Source organism: Piliocolobus tephrosceles, chromosome X, assembly GCF_002776525.5.
Source record: "Piliocolobus tephrosceles isolate RC106 chromosome X, ASM277652v3, whole genome shotgun sequence".
NCBI lineage: Eukaryota > Metazoa > Chordata > Mammalia > Primates > Cercopithecidae > Piliocolobus > Piliocolobus tephrosceles.
Genome location: NC_045455.1, coordinates 13,285,411 through 13,309,846, shown reverse-complemented (window position 1 = coordinate 13,309,846; position 24,436 = coordinate 13,285,411). Strand labels below are relative to the sequence as shown.

At 37.8% G+C, this 24,436-nt stretch overlaps 1 protein-coding gene across 2 annotated transcripts in view; it reads left to right on the top strand.

Moving 5' to 3' along the window:
- Positions 1 to 24,436, top strand: part of PCCA (propionyl-CoA carboxylase subunit alpha) — a 456,600-nt gene that overhangs the window by 269,266 nt on the left and 162,898 nt on the right. For both annotated transcript variants that reach the window (XM_023218016.2, XM_023218015.2), the window contains exon 19: positions 18,199 to 18,301. In XM_023218016.2, coding sequence (XP_023073784.1) covers positions 18,199 to 18,301 — 103 coding nt within the window. The remainder of the gene's footprint in view (positions 1 to 18,198; positions 18,302 to 24,436) is intronic.

Here is a 24,436-nt window from a genome sequence, read left to right as displayed (position 1 = left end):
TTTTTTTTGAGACGGAGTCTCGCTCTGTCGCCCAGGCTGGAGTGCAGTGGCCGGATCTCCGCTCACTGCAAGCTCCGCCTCCCGGGTTCCCGCCATTCTCCTGCCTCAGCCTCCCGAGTAACTGGGACTACAGGCGCCCGCCACCTCGCCCGGCTAGTTTTTTTGTATTTTTAGTAGAGACGGCGTTTCACCGTGTTAGCCAGGATGGTCTCGATCTCCTGACCTCGTGATCCGCCTGTCTCGGCCTCCCAAAGTGCTGGGATTACAGGCTTGAGCCACCGCACCCGGCCGCAAATAAAAATTTTTGAGATGAGAAGTACAATACCTAAAATGAAAAAATACATTAGATGGACTCAACAGTAGATTTGAGCTAGCAGAAGAAAGAGTCTGCAGATTTGAAGATAAGTCGATTAAGATCATCCAGTGTGAAGAACAGAAAGAAAAATGGAAAAACAACAACAAACCCCAAGAGCCTCAGAGATTTATGGTACACAATCAGTGTACTAACATACATGTACTGGGAGTCCCAGAAGAAAAGAAGAAAGAAACAAAAACAGTATCTAAAGAATTAGTGGTCAAAAATGCCTTAAATTTCCTGCTCATTCAAGAAGCTTCATAAACTCCAAGTGGAATAAACTCAAAGAGATCCATACCTACACATATCATAGTCAAACTGTCAAAAACCAAAAAGAATCTTGGAAACAGCAAGAGTAAAATGATTCATCACGTAAAAGGATCCTCCACAAGACTGGGAGCTCACTTTTCATCAGATACCATGAAAGCTAGAAGAGAAAGGGATTTTATACATAAAGTGCTCGGGGAAATATGCCAACCAAAAATCTTATGGGTAACAAAACTGCCCTTTCAAATGACATGATAACATTCCCAGGTAAACAAAACCTGAGAGAATTTGTAAGACCTGCACTACAATAAATACAAAAGGAAGTTCTTAAGACTGGAATGAAAGGATACTGAACAGTAACTTAAATACACATGAAGTTATTAAGAGCACTGGTAGGCTGGGCATGGTGGCTCACGCCTGTTATCCCAGCCCTTTGGGATGCCAAGGTGGGTGGATCACCTGAGGTCAGGAGTTCGAGACCAGCCTGGCAAACATGGTGAAACCACATCTCTATTAAAAAAACAAAACACACAAAAAAATTAGCCAGGCATAGTGGTGCATGCCTGTAATCCCAGCTACTTGGGAGGCTGAGGCACGAGAATCGTTTAAACCCAGGAGGTAGAGGTTGCAGTGAGCCGAGATCATGCCACTGCACTCCAACCGGGGTGATAGAGCAAGACTCTGTCTCCACAAAAAAAAAAAAAAAAAAAAAAGAAAAGAAAAGAAAGAAAGCACTGGTTAAGAGAACTACAGTGGTAAACATAAAATAAATGTGTTATTTACTTTGTAAGTTTTTTTTCCTTTTCTGATTTAAAAGGTGACTGCATAATGTAATAATTGTAGATTATTGTGTTGTTGGGCACACCATGTACACAGGGTAATTTGTATGACAATTAGAAGACAAAGGAGGGTGGAGCAAATGAAGCTATGTTGGACGTCATTTTCTATATACTGTTCCAATTAAGTTAGCATCAACCCAAATGATACTGTTTAAAGGTAAGGTGATAATTGTAATGCCCAGGATAACCACTAAGAAAAATAACTTTAAAAAATGGTAATATTAGTTAAAAAAAACCAATTAGTAAAAGAATTAAAATGAGACAATAGAAAACGTTGATTTAAAACAAGGCAATAATAAAGGAATAGAGGGAGAAAAAGATACGACATATAGAAAGTAAAAAGCAAAATGGTAGATGTAAATCCTACCTGACGGATAATTGATTATATTAAATGCAAATGGCTTAATCTTGTCAAGAGCAGATACTGACAGAATAGATTTAAAAATATGATCAAACCATATGCTTTACAGGAGACATACTTTAGAGTCAAAGGCATAAATAGGTCAGTTGTAAAAGGATGGAAAAAAGTATCAGACAGACATTGTATTTGTAATATTATTATCACCATTTTATTATCAATAATGCTGATATCAGATAAAATAGCCTTCTTTTTTTTTTTTTTTTTTTTTTTTGAGATAGGGTCTTGCTCTGTCACCCAGGCTGGAGTGAAGTGGCATCATAGGTCACTGCAAACTCAAACTCCTGGGCTCAAGTGATTCTCCTGCCTCAGCCTCCTGAGTAGCTGGGAGTAGAGGGCATGCCCTAATATTTGGCAAATTTTTTTTTTTTTTTTTAATAGAGATGAGGTCTTGCTATGTTATCCGGGCTAGTCTCGAACTCCTGGGCTCAAGTAATTCTCCCACCTCAGCCTCCTGAAGTGCTGGGATTTTAGGTACGTATCAACACACCCAGACTTTTTTGTATTTTTTTTTTCTTCAAGAGACAAGGTCTTGCTCCGTCACTGAAACTAGAATGCAGTGGTATGATTATAGCTCATTGCTGCTTCTAATTCTTGAGCTCATGTGATTCTTCTGCCTTAGCCTCCCAATTAACTAGGACTACAGATGTACCCACCATGCCCAGCTAATTTTAAAAAATCTTTTTTAGAGGCAGGTTTTTCCTTTATTGCCCAGGCTGGTCTTGAACTCCTGACCTCAAATGCCTGGACTCAAGTGATCCTTCTGCCTCAGCCTTCCAAGTAGCTGGGATTATAGGCATGAGCTGCCAAGACAAAATATTGTTCAAGACAAAGTTATTGCTAGAGACAGGGGGATATTTTATAATGATAAAAGTGTCAATCCATCAGAAAGCCATAACAAGTATAAACATATATATACCTAATAACATAGTTCCCAAAAATGTGAGGCAAAACTGAGACAAAGAGAGAAATAGACAATTCCACAATACGTCACTTTGAAAAATGGGTAGAACAACTAGACAGAATATCAGCAAGGAAGTAAAAGTGTTGGACCGCCCTATAGACCAAATAGACCTAACAGAAATCTCTAGAATAATCTCTCCAATGACAGCAGAATATACCTGTCTCAAGTGCCTGTGTAATATTCTCCAGGCTAAACCATATTTACCATACCATAGCATACCATTTACTAGACCATAAAACAGGCCTCCATAAATTTACTAGAATTGAAATCATACAAAATATGTTTTCTGACAAATTAAATGAAATTAGAAAACAACAAGGAAAATGTGAGTCGTTCATACATATGTGGAATTAAGCAGTGTACTACCAAATAACCAATAGATTTAAAAATTTACAGAGGAAACTAGAAAATATTTTGTGGTTAATATAAACAACACAACATCTAAAAACGTGTGGGCCACACATAAAGCAGTGCTTAGAGGGAAATTGAGAGCTGTAAGCACATGTATTAAAAAAAGAAGAGGCCAGGCATAGTGGCTCACATTTGTAATCCTAGCTCTTTGGGAGGCTGAGGCGAGCAGATTGTTTGAGCCCACTAGTTCGAGACCAGCCTAGGCAACATGGTGAAACCCCATCCCTACAAAAAATACAAGAATTTGCTGAGCATGGTGGCACATGCCTGTAGTCCCTGCTACTTGGAAGGCCGAGGTTGGGGGATTGCTTGAACCTGGGAGGCGGAAGTTGCAGTGAGCCAAGATCGTACTGCTATACTCCAGCCTGGGTGGCAGAGTGAGACCCTATCTCGAAATAAAAGAAGAAATAAAGCTGGGTGTGGGTTTGGTGGCTCATGCCTGTAATCGCAATTCTTTAGGAGACTGAGACCGGAGGATCACTTCAGCCCAGAAGTTTGAGACCCCATCTCTACAAATAATAATAATAATAATAATAAAATAATGTCACTGGGTGTGGTGGCACACACCTGTAATCCCAGCTACTCAGAAGGCTGAAGTGGGAGGATTGGTTGAGCCCAGGAAGTCAGGGCTATAGCAGTCAGCCGAGATCATGCCACTGTACTCCAGCCTGGCTGACAGAGTAAGACCCTGTCTCAACAAAGAAAGAAAGAAAGAGAGAGAGAGAGAGAGCAAGCAGGTGGGGAGGGAGGGAGGGAAGGAAGGAAAGAAGGAAGGAAGGGAAGGAGGGAGGAAGGGAGAAAAGGAAAGGAAGGATCAGTTACCTTATCTTCCATTTTAGGAAACATGGAAAAATAGAGCAAACAAAAGCAGAGGGAATAAAATACTGAAAACTGGAGTAGAAATAAATGAAATAGATACTGGAAAACAATAGAGGAAATCAATAAAAGCAAAATGTGTTTGTTGGAAAGATCACAGAAATGACAAACCTATAGATAGGCTGACCAAAAGAAAAAGAAAACTCAAATTGTAATATGAGGAATAATAGGGGGTATGCCTACTGACCTTACAGAAATTCAAATGATCATAAGGGAATACTATGGACAATTGTTTGCCAATAAACAAGGTAACTTAGATAAAATGGAGAAATTCATAGAAAGATACCGACTGCCAACACTTTCTCAAGAGAAAGTAGGAAATCCGAATAGACTTATCATGAGTAAAGAGATTGAACTAATCATTGCAAAACTTCTTAGAAAGAACTCAGGACCAGATGACTTCACTGGTTAAAATAGTTAAAGGAAAATTACTTAATACTAATCCTCACAAACTCTTCCAAAATCCCAATTTACAAGACCAATATTATCATAATTCCAAAATCAGATAAAGTCATTGCAAGACGAAAACTAAAGGCTGATATCCTTCATAAGTATTAATGCAAAAATACCCAACCGAATAGTGGCAAACTGAATCCAAGAACATATACAGTGATATACATCATAACCAACTGAGGTTTCTCGTAGGGGATGCAAGTTTGGTTTAACATACAGAAGTCAATCAATGCGATACATTATATTAATAGAATAAGAGACAAAAACCACAGGATTATCTCAAATGCAAAAAAAAAAAAAAAAAAATCTGGCAAAATCCAACAGCTTTTCATTATGAAAAACACTCAGCCTACTCGGAATAGAAGGCAACTTCCTCAGACTGATGAGGAGCATCTATAATAAACCCACACCTGAAAACAAGGGCATCTAGAATGGAGAGAAGTCAACTTACCTCTTTTTGCAGATGACATGATCTTATATGTAGAAAATCTTGAGGAATTCATAAACAAATCTGTTAGAAGTAATGAGTCCTGGAAGGATACAGGATATGAGAATGATATGCAAATATCAATTTTTGTTTTTATACAAGCCAAAAACGAAATGAACAAAACAACTCTATATAGCACCAAAAAGTATACAATACTTAAATATAAATTTTTAAAAAGAAATGCAGTGCTTGAACACTGAAAACTATAAAATGTTGTTCAAATAAAGATGACCTAAATGAAACACACCCTATGTTTTGAATCAGAAGACCTAATATTGATCACCAAACTGATCTACAGATTCAGCACAATCCTTACTAAAATCCCAGCTGCATTATTTTTGGAAAAATAGATATCTGATTCCAAAATTCATATGAAAATGCCTTTGCATTGTAAAAGAGGAATAAAGTTCAGAGGCTCCTACTTCCCGATTTCAAAACACTACAGAGCTACAATAATCAAGACAAAGTAGTCCTGGCATAAGGATAGACATGTTGATAAATGGAATAGAATCGAGACTCCAGAAATAAATTGTTATACTTACAGTCATTTGAGTTCAATAAGGGTAGGAAGAAAATTCAATGAATTAAGATTAATCTTTTCAGTAAATTCTGCTTGGGCAATTGGATATGCACATGTAAGAGAATGAAGTTGGTCTCCTTCCTCACACCATACATAAAAATGAACTTTAAGAATCATAGACCTAAATGTAAGAGCTCATACAACAAAATTCTTAGAGGAAAACATAGGAGTTAATCTTTGTTCCGTTTGGTCAGGTAATGATTTCTTACATAAGATGTCAAAAGTACAGGCAACAAAAGAAAAATTAGACCAAAAGTACAGGCAACAAAAGAAAAATTAGATAAATTCCACTTCAGAATTTAAAACTTGTGCTTTAAAGGACATGATGAAGAAAGTGAAAAGACATCCCTCAAAATGGGAGACAATATTTGCAAATCATATATATTTAATAGTGTCCTTTGTCTAGTATAGGGAATTCTTACAACTTAATAATAGAACAAATGATCCAATTAAAAGATGGGCAAAGGACATGAATAAACAAATTTTCAAAAAAGATACAGAAATGGCCAATAAGCCCATAAAAGGTGCACTGTATCATTAGTTGACAGGAAAATGTAAGTCATAACCACAATGAGATACCACTTCACACCCACAAGGATGGCTGCAATCAAATACACAATAAATAGTTGGTGAAGATGTGGAAAAATGGGAACCGTTACATGTTCCTCATGGGAATTTGTGACTACGGTGATATGAATTTGGAAATAATTTGACAGATTCTTAAAATATTAGATGATTACCCCATAACCTAGCTGTTCCACTTCTTGGGATATACCCAAGGGGAATGAAACCTTGTGTCCACATGTTTCATGGACACAAATGTTTATAGTGGCATTTGTCGTTATAGCCAGTGGAAACAACCCTCATGTCCTTCAAATGATGAATTAGTGTTTAATAGTAAATAAAATGTGGTGTGTTCATAGAATGGAATATTTTTCAGCAATAAAAATAAATGAGGTACTGATATTTTCTACAACATGGATGAATTTTGCAAAAATGCTAAATGAAATAATTCAGTCAAAGTAGATCACAAATTTTCCCAGAATAAGCAAAGCTATCGAAATTGAATGTACGTAACAGTTGCTTCGGGCTGTGGAGGGGAATGTAGAGTAACTGCTGTCGTATCTACTGTTTCCCTTATGAGGCAATGAAAACGTTTTAAAGTTGCTTGTGGGGATGGTTGCATAACTCTGTGAATATACTAAAAACCGTTAACTTGTTCACTTCAGATGGGTTAAATGTATGATATGTGAATTTCATCTCAAACTGTTTAAAATGTTTATCGTCTGTTACGCATTTTATATTTAAGAATTTGTTTTCCTAATGGTATAATAGAAGTTCAAATTTTAGGAATTAAATGAGGCATTTCTTCCTTCTAATTTGATGGAATCGTTAGGAGTATTTCTTTTCAAATTGTAAAATATGTTTCTATGGCTGCTCTCAATTTAGTTCAAGAGTAGCTTTTGGGGGTAGATTGGGGGTAGTGTTCCTGGGCTACCACCTGGAAGGTGGAAGTAGTAAATGTATGTGAACCCGCATTCTTCTCGCCTTTCTTTCCTCTTCTGCCTTGAAATGCAAGTGACAGAAAGTTAAAACAACACAGAAAAGTTTGAGTTCCTACAATGTAAGTGTGGTGTATTTTCAATGAATTCCTTTCCAGATGAATAATTATAAACTCTGGACGAAATATAAAACACAACTATTTGAAGGCTGTCGATGTACAACCGAATACGACCCCTAAAAGAAGAAAACTACACCAGTGAGATGCACATATATGTGGCTTTTCCTCTGAAAGCAGTCACTGTTGCATGCATTAAGGCATGGCTGGAACTCAGTTACTGGTTTTAGGTCTCAGAGAATGATGTTCAATGTTGTCAGAACTGCTGGAAGTTAAGCAGGGATATCATGGCAAAACGGGAGCAACAGAGTGAAGAGTTCCATATGAGAATTCAGGTTCTTTCAAATTGTTGGCTGACCCTAGAAATGTGCGTAAACGAAGACCTCAGGGATCCCAGAAGATCCCAGACCTGCTGGAATGCTGAGTGAACTGAGCTAAAATTTCAGTTGCCTACCATGGTTATGATAATGTTGGAATCTGAATCTCATCAATTTGAGGTACTTGTAAACACCTTAAGCTTTCCATTAAAACCCTGGAAGGATCATGCCTTGGGAGAAAAGACTGTTTCTGGAATAAATAGTTTGGGCTTTTTATTTATTGAGAGCAAAACCAAATAGTTCCTAGCACAACATAAAAGTGAGTCTCCACAACTTCAGGACTAGTAACTAGTAATTTAACTGCCTGCTGTAATAAAAATCCGTACTTTTCAGAGGGAGGTAACATGATGAGTGAAGTCCGACAACATCCCCACAATGTTTACAATAGACATTTACTTGGCTTGCAGTTTAAGAATAAAGACAACTGTAATTGAGAGAAAAAGCAGTCAACAGAAATCAACCGTGAGATTACTAAAATGTTTGTTTCATGGGTAAAAGCTTTAAAGTAGCTATTAAAATCATTTTCAAGTATTAAAGATGAAAATGAGGGAAAAATAGAGAATATCAGCATAGAAATTGAAATTAAAACACATTACTAAGTGGAAATTCAAGATCTAAAATGTCCTATATCTGCAATAGATAATTTGCTGGATAGGCTGAAAAGCATACTGGTGATGGCAGAAGAAGGAATAGGTAAGCTTGAAGATAGAAGAAGAGAGATTATGCAATCTGAAAAAAGAGAAAGAAAAATATATTTTAAAAAATTGAAGAGACACAAAAGGACAAAGGAAACTTTTGGAGGTAAAATATGTGTATTACATTGATTGTGGTGGTCGTGTAATGACCATATGCATATGTCCAAACCAATCAACTTATGTGCATTAAACATGCAGTTTTTTAAATGTCAGATACACCTCAATAAAGCTGTTTAGCCGAGGTGGGCGGATCACCTGAAGTCAGGACTTTGAGACCAGCCTGGCCAACATGGTGAAACCCTGTCTCTACTAAAAATACAAAACAAATTTGCCAGGTGTGGTGGTGTATGCCTATAATCCCAGCTACTAAGGAGGCTGAGGCAGGAGAATCACTTGAACCTGGGAGCTGGAGGAGGTTTCAGTGAACTGAGATCGTGCCACTGCACTCCAGCCTGGGCAACAGAGCAAGACTCCTTCTCAAAAAACAAAAACAAAAACAAAAACAAAAAAACGCTGTTTAAAAAAAAGAAAGGAAGACAGCCTCGGTGACTTATGGGCACTGTAAGTTATCAGGAAGCGTGTATTAGGAAGCACAAAAGGAAAGGCTAGAGAGTGAAGAAATTTCGGAAAAAATATTTAATGTTGTCTTCTTAAGATTGGGAACAAGACAAAGTTGTCTGTTTTTATCACGTTTACTCAGTATTATCCTGGAGATCCTAGCCAGTGCGGTTGTAAAGAAAAGAATAAAAGGCATGGAAATCAGAAAGGAAGAAATAATGTAAATGTTCTATTTACAGAGGACATAATTGTTTGCATAGAAAGCCTTATAGGAATCTATAAAACTGTTGCTGGGACTAACAAATTTAGCAAGATTACAGGATAAAAAGGCAATCAAATACAAGTTGTATTTGACTAAAGTAGCAACAATGAGAAAATGAAAATTAAAGTTTCACTTAACAGCATAAAAATACTCAGGCAAAGCAAACAACCTCACTAGTTAGAGTAGGAAGGCATGCAAGAAATAACAGAGCCTGATGATTGCAAAGGAAGCTTTCCACACCTTACTTGTATGGAAAGAAACTCTAAGGAATCTGCCGTACAATGAATAAAACTAAGACAAAAATAGGCATAAAGTTAACAAAAGAGATTCATGACTACCACACTTTATGAGATAAATTAAAAATCAAAAGAAGTAAGAGTTACATCCTGCTCGTGGACTGGAAGAGAAAATGTTAAGATGTCACTTCTCTCTACAGTAATATAGATTCAATGCAGTCCCAATCGTAATTCTATTGAGATTGTATCTCAGGGAGGATGTGGAAGAAGTTGGCACATTGGTTTTGAAATTTCTATGGAAATGCAAAAGAACCTTGTATTAGTCCATTTTCACCCTGCTAATAAAGACATACCTGAGACTGGACAATTTACAAAAGAAAGAAATTTAATTGAACTTACGGTTCCACATGGCTGAGGAGGCCTCAGAATCATGGTGGAAAACGAGGAGGGGCAAGTCACGACTTATGTGGATGGCAACAGGCAAAAAGAGTTTTGTGCAGGAAACCCCCCCCCACTTTTTTTTTCTTTTAAACCATCAGATCTCGTGAGACTACTTCACTATCAAGAGAACAGGGCAGGAAGACCTGCCCCCATAATTCAGTCACCTCCCATTGTGTGCCTCCCACAACACGTGGGAATTCAAGATGAGATTTAGGTGGGGACACAGCCAAACCACGTCAGACCTAGAATAGCTGATAGGAGCAAAGTTGCAGTACTTGGTCTACAAATTTTCCTGAAATGGCCTCACGCCTGTCTCCTACCACACAGGAAAGTTAGAGATGCATCACAGATAGATCTACATGTAAAACTTCTAAAACATGTGAGTATATCTTCTGAACCTTTGTATGTAAGAGAAAAACTTCTTAGCAAGGACACAAAGCACTAAACATAAAAGGAAAAATTAATGAGTTAGATTTTGTTAATATTAAAAACTTCCATTAAAACTGCAAAAAGATACCACTACACACCTATTAGAATGTCTAAAATCCAGAACACTGAACACCACATGCTGCTGAGGATGTGGAGCAACAGGAGCTCTCATGCATTGCTGGTGGGAGTGCAAAATGGTAAGCCGCTTTAGAAGACAGTTTGGCAGTTTCTTACACAGCACAATCTTACCATGTAATCAAGGAGTTGTGCTCCTTGGTATTTACCAAAATGAGTTGGAAACATAGGCACACACTAAAACCTGTGCATAAATGTTTATAGCAGCTTTATTCATAATTGCCAAAACTGAGAAGCAATGTCCTTCAGTAGGTGAGTGGATAAACTGGTACATCCATACAGTGGAATATTATTTAGCAATAAAAAGAAATGAGCTACTAAGGCATAAAAAGACAGAGTGGAAACAAATACATATTGGTACAGGGTAAAAGCTCATCTGAAAAGGCAGCATTCTGTATGATTCCAGCGCTAAGTGACACTCTGGAAAAGGCAAACCTGTGAAGATTGTAGAGATCAGTGATTGCCGAGCATTCGGGGGAGGGAGGGAGGAATAAATAGGTGGAACAGGGGACTTGTAGGCAGTGAAACTACTCTGTATGATACTGTAATTCTGGACACATTTCATTATATATTTGTCAAAACCCACAGAATGTGTAACAGAGTGAACCTTAATGTATGGACTTTAGTTAACAGTGACGTATTGATATTGGCTTATCAATTGTAACAGATACACCACACAAATGCAAGATGTTCGTAATAGAGGAATTCATGTGGGGGAGGGTGTGTGGGGAAATTGAAATTTTGTTGAGTTTTTGTCAACCTAAAACTTCTTTAAAAAATCATAAGTGTTTTTAAAATCTGCTGAAGGAAAGATAGTGTTAAGAAAATTCATAAGCAAACCACAGAGGAGAATACTTAAATCTGACAAAGGCCTCGTATCCAAAATTAAGAACTTTCACAAATCAATAAAAATAAGGCCAATGACCTAATAAAAATTGGCAAAAACTGGAATATAAATGGCCACTGAGCACCACGAGGTCCTCAGCGTTACTGGTCGTGGGGGAAATATACATTAAACTATGATAGGATGTGGTTTCCCAGTCTCTAGCCTGGCGAGAATTAGAAAGACTGACAATGCCAAATGGTGGCAAGGATGTAGAGTAACTCAGTGCTGTGGGAACGTAGACATGTTGCAGTCTTTTGGAAAACAGTTTAGCGACTCATATAAAATTAAACCTACATTTAGCTTATGACTTCTACTCCCTAGATTTTTTACCCCACAAGAAATGAAGACATACCTCTTTAGGGGGGAAAAAACAACCATGTACAAAGAATATCTACAGTGGGTTTGTTTATAACAGCCCCGAACTGGAAACCACCAAATAGCCACCCACAGAAGGATGAACTCATTTTGGTGTGTTGGTGCAATAAAATACTTCTCAGCAAGGAAGAAAGGATGAACTATTCAACAACATGGATGCACCTCAGAAACACTATGTTGGTCAAAAAAGCCACAGTTTTTCTTTGAGTCTGTTCATGTGAAGCTCAGAACAGGCAAGCGTAATCTCTGGTTGACTGTTAGTGGCAGGCAGAGCCAAGTGACTGGAAGGGTGAATGATGGAACTTAAGATCTTGGAATTTGACCGTATGTTAGTTGTATAAGAGTAAAATTTTAAAAAAGTAACAGTTGCTGAAACAAAAGAGGGATTTCAGATATTTCTGCACCAAATTATGGTAACAATAATAACTAATTTAGCATTTATGTGCCAAACACCACTGTAAGCATTTTACACCTTTTATCTCATGTAAGCAGCATATGGGTTAGGCATTCTTATTATCTTTGTCTTGCTGACAAGGAAACTGAGGCACAAGAAGGCTAAGTGAGTTGTGGATGGAGGTCACACAGCTTTTGCAGGTCTGCACTTGGTCAGTGAGACATGGGGTCTGCTGGGGTGACAGCTGTGCCACAGTGCCTTTCCTGGCTGAGCATGCCCAGTGTCTAAATTGAGAACCTTAAGCCCTTATCGGTGGAAGAAGGAAAGGGAGTATGCATAATATTTAAATATATGAGATTGTGAGTAACATTACGTATTCTATCCTAGATTCAGATGTCATTTGTGTAATTATTTGTAATGCTAATAACACCAAACTTGGGCGTGTTCCCTATTTCTCAGCCTGATTATGTGATACAGACTCTTCCACACAGTCTCATATATTTGAACATACACATTTTCAATTGCGTGGAGGCAGAATTCTAATCCTCCTCTACGCCAATTCCTAGCTTTGAAGAGGTTCTCTGCAAATGCTGCTTTTATCTTTCTTCTGCAGTGATGAACTTTAATGTTAGAGTGTTGTAAGTTCTCACATAATAAGGCTTAGATTTTTGTTTGGTTTGGCAGTAGACTTCTGTTTAAAATTCCTTTAATCTGTTCATTCCATGCTTTTTATATTCATTTTAATAACTGATGGCTCTGTGAAGAATTTTTTTTTAAATTTATTGCACTAGTAAAAAACTACTAAAACTTGTACTTAACTCTTCCTCCATCTCAACATGCTGAAAGTGAGTTTTCCAGTGAATTGCTGAATTTTTATCTTCCCTGGGAATTGTTCCTCCCCTTCCCCAACCCTGGGGAAATAAGAAACAATTCATATACTAGATCTAAAGTTTCATTAAAATTGCTTATGCCCTGTCTCAGGCATTTTAAGTGGGCCATCTGTCTAAACATCTCTCTCTCTTTTTTTTTTTCTGATCATTTCCTCGACTTATTCATGAGCCATGGGAGGGCTCCTTTGTAGTCTCCATGTAGCTGGTTCTGTCTACCCCCACTGAATACATCTATGTGCTTGCATAACATATCTTTTCACTGTGCTGGAAATTCTCTGAACTTGGTTCAGATGAATGGCCCACTTTCTGAAGGCCTTTTTCTTCCTGCAAAGATTTGTATGCAGAAGCTGACCTCAGTGGCCATGGAATGCAGCATATTATTCTCGATCATTTTACAGCCCACCCACTGTGAAAGTTATGATGAAGCATTTCTTAATGATTCCTTGACCATTAGCACTGTTTTAACTCAGTATTTTACTTCGAAAAAGGTGATGGCACAATGAAAAACCAGCTTTTTTGAGTGTCTGATAATTATGGTTTAAAATGCTTATAATCCTTTCTAACTGATGATGCTGAGAGTTTTTATGTTTGTACAGTCTTCCTTTAGAAAAAGACATGTAATAGCAAAGTATTTACTCAAAACCTCTCTTTTGAGTAAAATATTCCAGTAACTTAATGTATTAGTGTTAATAGTGACAATCAGCTGACAGTTTTTCACCATCAAATATAAAAAATTTAGTTTTGTTGAGCATATTTATCCTGGCTGGCTGATGATAAACTGGACAGACCTGGGTTAGAGCTATTATTTTATTTGCTTAGTGAGTCACTGTTTATGTGAATTCTTTTTTACTGGGGTTTTTGGTTTTTGTTTGTTTTTTGAAGAAATAATTGGTATCAGCTTTGCAGGTGACTAATAAATTGCACAGATTAAATTTTTGGTCAGATGACAGCATCTTTCACTAGAAATATACTTCGTTAAAGGAAACTGTATCATTACTATGGCGAGTTGAATGAAGTTCTAAGACCTTTTCCCTATTGTCAGAGAGTTGTTCATGAAAATCTTCTTTGAGACAATTTTGAATTTAATGGATCTGTATAATTCTGTTCTAAACATTTAAAATATAATTATAGGTAATTGTTACTATCATGAATCTGTGCTGGTTAAATTAATAAGAATGTTTCAAAGTAAGTATTATAAATGTGTTTTCAGTGATTTTGCAGAAATAGAGCATGTATTCTTTCAGGTTTGTATTTTTTTTTTAATTTACAGTTTATTTCTATTGCAGAGCATATTTATATCTGCCAATTAACTGGCATATATGCCCAACCCATCCATTTTATTTAAAACCAAAACAAAACTAGTTTCAAACTTATGTCAAGCCAGAAGGAATCTTTGCAAATTTTGTTTGTAGAAGAGTGAACTTACAAAGAGATTCCACACTTTTGACTCTTTTTTGGTGTTTGGAGGTCTTTCACAGTGAAGCCTTTTTCCTATATCCCATTAACATACCACCTTAAGAGAAATTGTTAGAAAAAGGCTGGGTACTGTCGCTCACACCTGTAATCCCAGTACTTTGGGAGGACAAAGCAGGAGGATCCCCTGAGGCCAGGAGTTCAAGACCAGTCTGGGCGTCATAGCGAGACCCGCCCCATCTCTTAAAAAAAAAAAAAAAAAAGCCAGACCTGGTGGTGGCACACTCCTGTAATCCCAGCCACTCAGGAGGCTGATGCAGAAGGATCATTTGAGGCCAGGAGTTCGAGACTGCAGTGAGCTGTGATAGGGCCACTGCACTCCAGCCATTGTGACAGAGTGAGATGCTGTTTCTTAAAAGGAAAAGAAAAAATTGTTAGAAAAGTGCCATTGCGGGAGTTAAGTGTGCAGAAGAAGCAGTAGCTTCCTATCACTTGCCTAGCTCTGATCCACTTTTACGAGTGTAGAAACGTTGGTTCAAACAGATTAAGTTCTCAGGTACATTGCTAGTAGAAGAACAGGCTAAGATTTAGACCTGGATGTTTTAACTCAAAACCCTGTACTCCTTCCATAAGGTCCCTCCTGGGACAAATTATAATATATATGAAACAGATGTGAATCAAAATAAAACAGTGGAAAAATAAATAGTACTTAGGTTTTGGAGAGTGGCAACTATATGTCATCACCATCTATAAGGTCCCTTTCTGTGGGAAAATGGGTTCTGGGTTGGAACAGGATGTCAGGATTAACAATGTTCCAATGCCTCTGGAAGCAGAGACTCGTTACATAACAGAAGGGATTCTCAATCCCTACTCCATCAGGCTGCTACAGTTTGAAAAATCTTACAGCATCTGACATAGATTAATGGAAGAAAGATCTCTTGAGTTTATGCTATAATTAACGAACAATTGGTGAGGCAGGCAATATTTTCCTTGAAGGATCTGTTAGTGTGAGAAACAGAGAGATGAGATGAGGATCCAAAGTTTCTATAAAGAAAGAGGTTTCAGTTATAGGGGGAAGTAAGAATATAGGCCGAGAACTGGGACAACTACTCATAATAAAAGCTAGTATGTATACACCTAATTTAATCAACACATCCCTATCAATGCAGATATTGTTATAATCTTTTATACATAAGGAAACTGAGACAGACAGTTTGCTCTGGGTTTTGTACCAGCTTCTATGAGTCATTAGGGCCTGAATTCAAAAACCACTGTCTTGCTCTCTACCTCATGGTAGCTTGGCGTAAGAGTCTAGCCTAACCAGATAGAGAAATCAGAGAATAAGCAGAAATAAAATTGAATGCAAAAGGTGGGTTCTTACTTTTAAGGGCATTGAATGGTAGTTGGGTTAATAAAGATTTAACTTGGTGTGGGGTAGAAAACCATTAAATGATCATGAGCGAGGTAGTAACATAATTCTTGAGGAAAGCACAGATTTAAGAAAGTCAAGTTGCACGGTCATCTAGATGTGAGGCTGTTTCTGCAATCACAGTACCCCTGTGAGACTGAAGTATTGACCCCATTTGAACTGAGCAAAATGAAGTCTAAACGAGATGATAGGTGTAGTCCAGGGACACCCAGGGAGTATCCAGGAGCTTGGGGTACACGCTCCTCCTGTCACACCTGTGCTCTGTCCCCTGGGCAAGTCAGCCTCCCCTTCTGCACATGCTTGGTGCACAGCAGACACTGCTCACATTCTTTTCTTCTTATCCCTCATCTCTTTGTCTCCATCCTGTGCTAGGAGCTGGAGATACAAAAATAAGGAATGATTTTGGTATTTTAGGAACCCCCAGGACACTGGGAGACAAACATATAAACAAATAAATGCCCTGTAGAATAAAGGTGCTAAGAAAAAAAAGAGGCAATGCCGGCACAGAAGCCCTCTCTTGCCTTCTTCTTTCTGTCCGGACCTCCTTTTCTTTCCCTCTCCTCCTCCCCTCCCCACTGTGTGTTGTCTCCCTCAACTCCCCCGCACCCCCATTCATTCATACTCTCTTGTGTGAGGCTCTATCCCCTCTAACAGTTCTCTTCACACTGCCAGAAAGAATCTTCAAGGCCTGTGTTGTACAGTGTGCATTGTTGTTAATGCATTTTTTTACTTTTATTTTTACTTCTATGGTATTTAAAACATATCCTTATCTTCAGAATGATGCAGATCAAGAAGTAGTAGATCAAATACAAATATGTGTTTAAATTAATAATATTAATCATCAGCTATTGAATCTAGAGGTGATTTGATTAGAACCATAGTTTTTGTGACTCTGACTTTTTTTAATGCTGAATACATAGAGACTTCTTTTGAAATTTGGTAGGTTTAAATGAAAACGTAACTTGGAACATTTTTTCAGAACTGTGGTTTAAGCTGACACCCAGATACTACAAAATGCTGATGTTTCATGCTTAGTAAATATTGCTTCACAAGTATAAATATACAATACTTAAATTAGGTTAATTCTGAAATCACTAAATTTTGTTACTTTAAAAAGTCATGGGAAACATTTATATTCTAAAAACATTTTTGTCTTTGGCTGCTTGATACAGATTTTCTGAACCATGTAATTCTGATCATATGCAGGAAGAGACCCGTATGATAAGACTAACATTGTTCGTAGATATGGAGTCCCTTTTGGGTGTTTTAGGTGATGGGGAAAACCAGGGCTAGAAAAGAAATAGCGTGTAACTTTCCAAGATGAGGACTGTGTTTTATTTCTCTGTGGTGCCCCAAAACTTAGAGCCAAGTACTTAGTGTTTGTTGAACTCATAAGTCATTTAGGGTTGTGTGTGTGTGTGTGTGGCTGTGCTTTATTTTAGCAAAATTTTGATGTTGTCCTGTTATATAATAACATAATAAGTGGGTATCTGAGTAATGTTTAAATTCGTTTTTTAAATTTCGTGAATTTTTAGTAATAACATTATAAAATAAGTATAGTTTTTTTGCGTTGTTTTGTTTTGTTTTTTGCAAAATATAATTATATTGGCTGGGCGTGGTGGCTCACGCCTGTAACCCCAGCACTTTGGGAAGCTGAGGCGGGCAGATCATGAGGTCAGGAGTTCAAGACCAGCCTGGCCAAAATAGTGAAACCCCATCTCTACTAAAAATACAAAAAATTAGCCAGGCGTGGTGGCAGATGCCTGTAATTGCAGCCACTTGGGAGGCTGAGGCAGAAGAATCACTTGAACCCGGGAGGCAGAGGTTGCAGTGAGCCGAGTTCGCGCCGTTGCACTCCAACCCGGGCAACAGTACGAGATTCCGTCTCAAAAAAAAAATAATAATTTTAAAAAATTATATCCTAGCTAATGTACTAAGGTATTATTCTTCTAATTGACATCATGAAGAAACATTCTATATTATCTTATAAGTAAATAATGTAGAGAGAGGTTCATTGTTTAATACATTTTTAGTCTCATCACATATAAAGAACAAAATGATTTTCTAGGCCCGATCATGCTGACTCAGTAATTCATTTTATGTCTCTGAAGCTTAAGGCATGGCATACTTACTCATTTCATTGTAATTTTTTAAAAAAACTATTTTGAATAGTAACCAAATATTGAAAAGAACTAATACTGCTTCAGGCAGACAAATTTGTGAATGACTGTAACAATTAAGCAATTCAAATGCACTGAATAGATGATGATTCTTAGAATAGGTGTTTAAAATGTTCTCAAATACATTCTATGGCAGTTTTACCCTGCACACTTTATATAAAAGAGAAATTAGTTTATTGAAAAATAATAATATACAATTATTAACTCTTTTTCTTTTCATTCTACTTTAGAATGCCTATTATTAAACCAGACATAGCCAACTGGGAGCTCTCAATAAAATTGCATGATAAAGTTCATACTGTAGTAGCATCAAACAGTGGGTCAACGTTCTTGGTGAGTTTTCTTTCTTTATTTTCTTGGTAATCTTGATATTATCTATGAATACTTAAAGCCATTTTTAACCTGTTCAGTGACTCTTATCTTTTGAATTTATAGCACCTTTATGTACTTGTTTCATCTTCTTTAGGAAGCTGAATGGAAATGGAAATTTTTTGTTCTCTTATGCTAATTAGGAGATACATTTCCAGATTTAGCCACATCCTAAACTCACTTTCTGATATTTGATTCATTTTTCTTTTATGCTATGAGAAGTAATACTTTCGCCTTTGTTACAGAGAAGAGCATTTTGAATTACAATTCCAAATGTATGATAGTGGTGGCAGGTAACCATCCTTTTAAAACAAATAATCTGAAGCCTCACATAACATTATCTTTAGATCTCATGTTGCGAGATGCTCTTGAAGCTAAATTTACCTCTTTAATTGACATTCTTTTTGTTTTAAAGAACTTAAACCCCTTGGAGATATAGTGTCCAAGACAGAACTGCTGTAGTTGGAATTCTAGTCTATAGTGAACAATATTACACTAAGAGTTCAGTGTTTATACTGTAGTATGAGTGACATGTTTAAACCTGTGATTCGAGTGTGCCAAAAAATACCATTAAGAGTTGCTATTTTAAGTCGTATGCCTTCGTATTTTCAGCCTGAACTCAAGGAGGTTGCTATTAATATATAGTTAGTATAATGAATATTCTGTTTATCTACATTTCTCTTCTAATGGCTAAGTTGCATTGAAATGTCATTTTATTTTGGGGAAACAAGTGAATTTTTATCAGAATATTGAAATAGGATGTGAACATCAAAATAATATAATTTCACACAAGTAAGACCTGGTGTGGCTTGAGAGGGGTGCGGCAGTTTCTTGATCTCAGTGAGAAAATATCACAAGTCGAAGATTCATGAGAATTCATTTATTCCACAAATTATTGTTGCATGCCTACTGTGCGCCAGATCAGTTCCAAGCTGTTGCCCTGGGGAAGGTGACATTCTTGTATGGTGTCAGACTCACAAATCAATGATGTCAGTCCATGAACTAAGGGTAATCGCCCTGGTTTTCTTTAAATGTTGTGACTCACTATATAAGCCAAAATTGCTAAAATGTTAGATACTGAAAGAGACTTCACTCAGATCTCTTAAAATGAAAGCTATGATGGAGTTAAACAGCTGTCTCATGAGATCCTGTGTGACTCTCTACATTCCACCTGTTGACGTGGTCATTTCAGAAAAACAGCGTTGTAAGTGGACATTTAACCAGAGGTCAGGTTGAGTAGCATATTATAGGAAGTGAATAGTAAAGAGTATCAATATTACAATGTACCATTTTTTTTTTCCTGGGGGAAGATTACCTTTACAAAAATGTAGACTTTAGCATAATTTTCAGTTCTGTATTGAGTCACCACTGAAGCCTTATTGTAATCTGATATTCTGATACAATGTTCTTTTAAGTAGTGCCTTGCCTTAATAAAGAAAACTGTCTAGATTACTTTTTAGAGCTGTTACTTCTTTTTCTTTTCTTTTCTTTTTGATTTTGAGATGGAGTCTTGCTCTGTCACCCAGGCTGGAGTGCAGTGACATGATCTCAGCTCACTGCAGCCTCTGCCTCCCAGGTTCAAGCGATTTCTCCTGCCTCAGCCTCCCGAGTAGCTGGGACTGCAGGCGCATGCCACCACACCCAACTAATTTTTGTAGTTTTAGTAGAGATGGGGTTTCACCATGTTGGCCAGGCTGGTCTCGAACTCCTGAGCTCAAGTGATCCTCCTGCCTCAGCCTCCCAAAGTGCTGGGATCACAGGAAAGCTGTTGCTTCGTTATGCTTGTTTTAGATTCCATGCTGAAAACCAGAGACCTCTGGCCTGACTGCATATGTGGTACCTTTAAATTTTTTTTTTTTTGAGACGGAGTCTCGCTCTGTCGCCCGGGCTGGAGTGCAGTGGCCAGATCTCAGCTCACTGCAAGCTCTGCCTCCCGGGTTTAGGCCATTCTCCTGCCTCAGCCTCCCGTGTAGCTGGGACTACAGGTGCCCGCCACCTCGCCCGGCTAGTTTTTTGTATTTTTTAGTAGAGACGGGGTTTCACCATCTTAGCCAGGATGGTCTCGATCTCCTGACCTCGTGATCCGCCCGTCTCGGCCTCCCAAAGTGCTGGGATTACAGGCTTGAGCCACCGCGCCCGGCACCTTTAAATTTTTTTCTGTAGAATTATCTCCAGCTTCACTTTTTAGCTTATGAGGAAAACCGGGCTGTTTTTAAAACACATCAAAATTAGTACATTAAAAATTTCCCTGGAAAATACCTACCTTAGTATATAGTATCAGAAATGATTTCCTATATTTATTGGCTTAGCTACTGTCAGAGCATCAATAGCCCAATGAATAGCATATGCACATGATAGCATAGCCCTTTTTCCTAGGCATATTTGAATTGAGCTACTTTCATTTGACATCAGTATTATGAAAGGAGGCAGGTTGAACAGCGTGGTGTAAGTAAAGGCTCATTGGTAGAAAGATTTCAATAGTATGGCACTATTATCTGCTTTTAGGATCATAGACGGGAGAGCTGTGATTGTTAACTTAGTATCCCAGATCACCCACTGTCACATCAAGAAAAAAATTAGCCTACAGGTGACAAGCTAGATCTGGGTTAATGACTCTGGAGATAATGCAGGCACTACTTAGCACAGTGAAGCTTTAGGTGCCCCACATTTCTAGAGTTCTTCTGTTTAATTTTTACAAGTTTAAATTTTAAGATATTTCTAATAAGGAAAGTACAGCGAATGCTGCAGGTTTTCCTTACGGATCTCCTGTTTAAAAAGAAAAATATATAGATTAAGCTAAGTCCTGTTTTTACATCATCCTGTTCTGCTTTCTCCCAAGCAGTGGCAGCTAACCTAAAGATGCTGTGTGTCCCTCCTGTACGTATTGCTAAGAATTTTGGTACCTATGTATATACCACAATAATGGTAAAAAGGAAAGTTGCAACAATATACATACTTAATGGCACCATTTATGTAAATTTTAGGCAAAACAATTTCATTTACAATAGAATCAAAAAGACTAAAATACTTGGGAATATATTTAACCAAGGAGGCAAAAGGCTTGTACACTGAAAACTACAAAAGGTTGCTGAAAGAACTTAAAGAAGACACAAATATATGGAGTGATATCTTGTGTCAGGGACTAGAAGACTTAATATGGTTAAAATATCAGTACCTCTCAACTACTTGGGAGGCTGAGACAGTAGGTTCACTTGAGCCCAGGAGTTTGTGCCCAGCCTGGGCAACACAGCAAGACTCCATCTCTGGGGAAAAAGAAAAACGAAAGAAGGAAATATCAGTACTACCTGAAGCGATCTATAGATACAATGCCATCCCTATCAAAATCCCCAAATACATTCTGTTGCAGACATAGATAAATTTATCCTAAAATTCATGCAATTTCAAGGGGGTCCCAAATAGTCAAAACAACCCTGAAATAGTAGAAGAAAGTTGAAAGCCTTATACCTCCTCATCTCAAAACTTATTACAAAACCACAGTTTTAAAAACAGTGTGGTACTGCACATATATAGACATATATATAGACCAATGGACTAGGATAGAGAGCCCATAAATAAACCCTTGTATGTCATTTGACCAGAGTTTCTAAAATATTCAGTGGAGAAAAGACAGCATTTTCAACATGAATGAATTTGGGCCCTTTTCTTATGCTATATACAAAACTAACTCAAAATGGATCAAAGACCTAAATGTACAAGCTAATGCTATAAAATTCTTAGAAGAAAACACAGGGGAAGGCTGGGCACAGTGGCTCATGCTGGTAATCTCAGCACTTTGGGAGGCCAAGGCGGGTGGATCACTTGAGCTTAGGAGTTCGAGACCAGCCTGAGCAACATGGTGAAACCCCATCTCTACTAAAAATACAAACATTAGCTGGGCTTGGTGGTGTGGCACACATCTGTAATCCCAGCTACTCAGGATGCTGAAGCAGGAGAATCTCTTGAACTCAGCAGGCAGAGGCTGCAGTAAGCTGAGATCGCGCCACTGCATTCCATTCTAGGTGACAGAGTAAGACCCTGTCTAAAAAAAAAAAAAAAAAAAACAGAAGAAAACATAGGGGAAAAGCTTCATGGTATTGGATTTGACAATGGTTTCTTAGACATGACACCAAAAGCACAGGCAACAAAAGGTAAATTGGACTACCTGAGAGTTAAACACTTCTATACATGAAAGGAGAATATTTTCCCAGAATTTTCATCCCTCCTTTAAAATTTTTCATTATAAATACTATATAAATGTTTCATGCAAATATTTTCTCCCATTCTGTGAGTTGCCTTCTTACTCTGTTTTTTCTAAAGTAACCACTCTGTCAGAGTACAGACAATCAACAGAGTGAGAAGGCAACCCACAGAAGGGGAGAAAATATTTACAAGTCGCATAGCTGATAAGCGGTGGTTGTTGTTGTTGTTGTTTTGAGGCAGTCTCGCTCTGTCGCCCAGGCTGGAGTGCAGTGGCACAATCTTGGCTCACTGTAGCCGCTGCTTCCTAGGTTCAAGTGATTCTTCTGCCTCAGCCTCCTGAGTAGCTGGGATTACAGGCACACGCCACCACACTTGGCTAATTTTTTTTGTATTTTTAGTAGAGATGGTGTTTTACCATATTGGTTTCGGCCAGGCTGGTCTCGAACTCCTGACCTCGGGTGATCTGCCCACTTCAGCCTCCCGAAGTGCTGGGATTATGGGTGTGAGTCACCATGCCCACCCCTGATAAGAGTTTAATATCTGGAATATATACAGAATTTTTTCAACTCCATCGCAAAAAACACAATTAAAAATGGGCAAAGGACTTTCATAGACACTTCTCCAAAGAAGATATATACATGGCCAATAAGCACATGACAAGATGTTCAATATCACTAATCATTAGAGAAATCCAAATCAAACCTACTACCTCCCACCCATTAGAAAGGCTACTATCAAATAAACAGAAAATAAGTACTGGTGAGGGTGTGGAGAAGCTGGAACCCTTGTGCACAGTTGGTAGGAATATAAACTGATGTTACTTTGGAAAAAACAGTATGATGGTTCCTCAAAAACTTAAAAGTAGAATTATATACTAACCTTAGAAAGTTGGAAATTCTGACATGTGCTATATAACACGCATGAATCTTAGGGACATTATGCTAGGTTAAATAAGCCAGGCACAAAAGGACAGATACTGTACAATTCCACTTATATGAGGTACCTGGAGTAGTCAGACTGATAGAGACAGAAACTAGAATGGTGGTTGCCAGGGGCTGAGAGGAAGAGGAATGAGGAGTTATTGTTTAAAGAATACGAAGTTTCACTTTTAATATGAAAGGTTTTCTGGAGGTAGATGGTGGTGATGGTAGTAGGAAAATGCAAATGTATTAAATACCACTGAACTGTACACTTAAAAATGGTGGGGATGGTAAATTTTATATGTATTTTACCACAAGTAAAACATATACGAAACAATTCAAATCAGGGTTGTGGCTGGGTGCAGTGGCTCATGCCTGTAATCCCAGCACTTTGGGATGCCGAGGTGGATGGATCACCTGAGGTCAAGAGTTCGAGTCTAGCCTGGCCAACATAGTGAAACCCCATCTCTACTAAAAATACAAAAATTAGCCAAGTGTGGTAGTGCGCACCTGTAATCCCAACTACTTGGGAGGCTGAGGCAGCAGAATCACTTGAACACAGGAAGTGGAGGTTGCAGTGAACTGAGATTGCGCTGCTGCATTCTAGCCTGGGTGACAGAGTAAGACTCTCTCTCAAAAAATAAAAATAAAAATAAAAACGGAGGGATGAAAATTCTGGGAAATGAATGCATGGTAGAAATAAAAGTTAAGTGGAAGTATTAATAGTAGGAGAGGTGAAGTATTTTATGTGTTTTAGGTCTTATTCTGATTTCTGAATATAGCTGTCTGAATAATGACAGAATTAATTAAAAAGTATAAAACCTGCTAGACACAAAGTGGAAATATTATTCAGCTTGTCATGGTGATAAACCCAAAAGTACCAAATAACAAACTGATTTTTATTTGTAATTATTTAATGATTCCCTTCTGGATTCCCAGTATGTTTTCCATTTCTCTCTTGCTCAGTATAACACAAAAC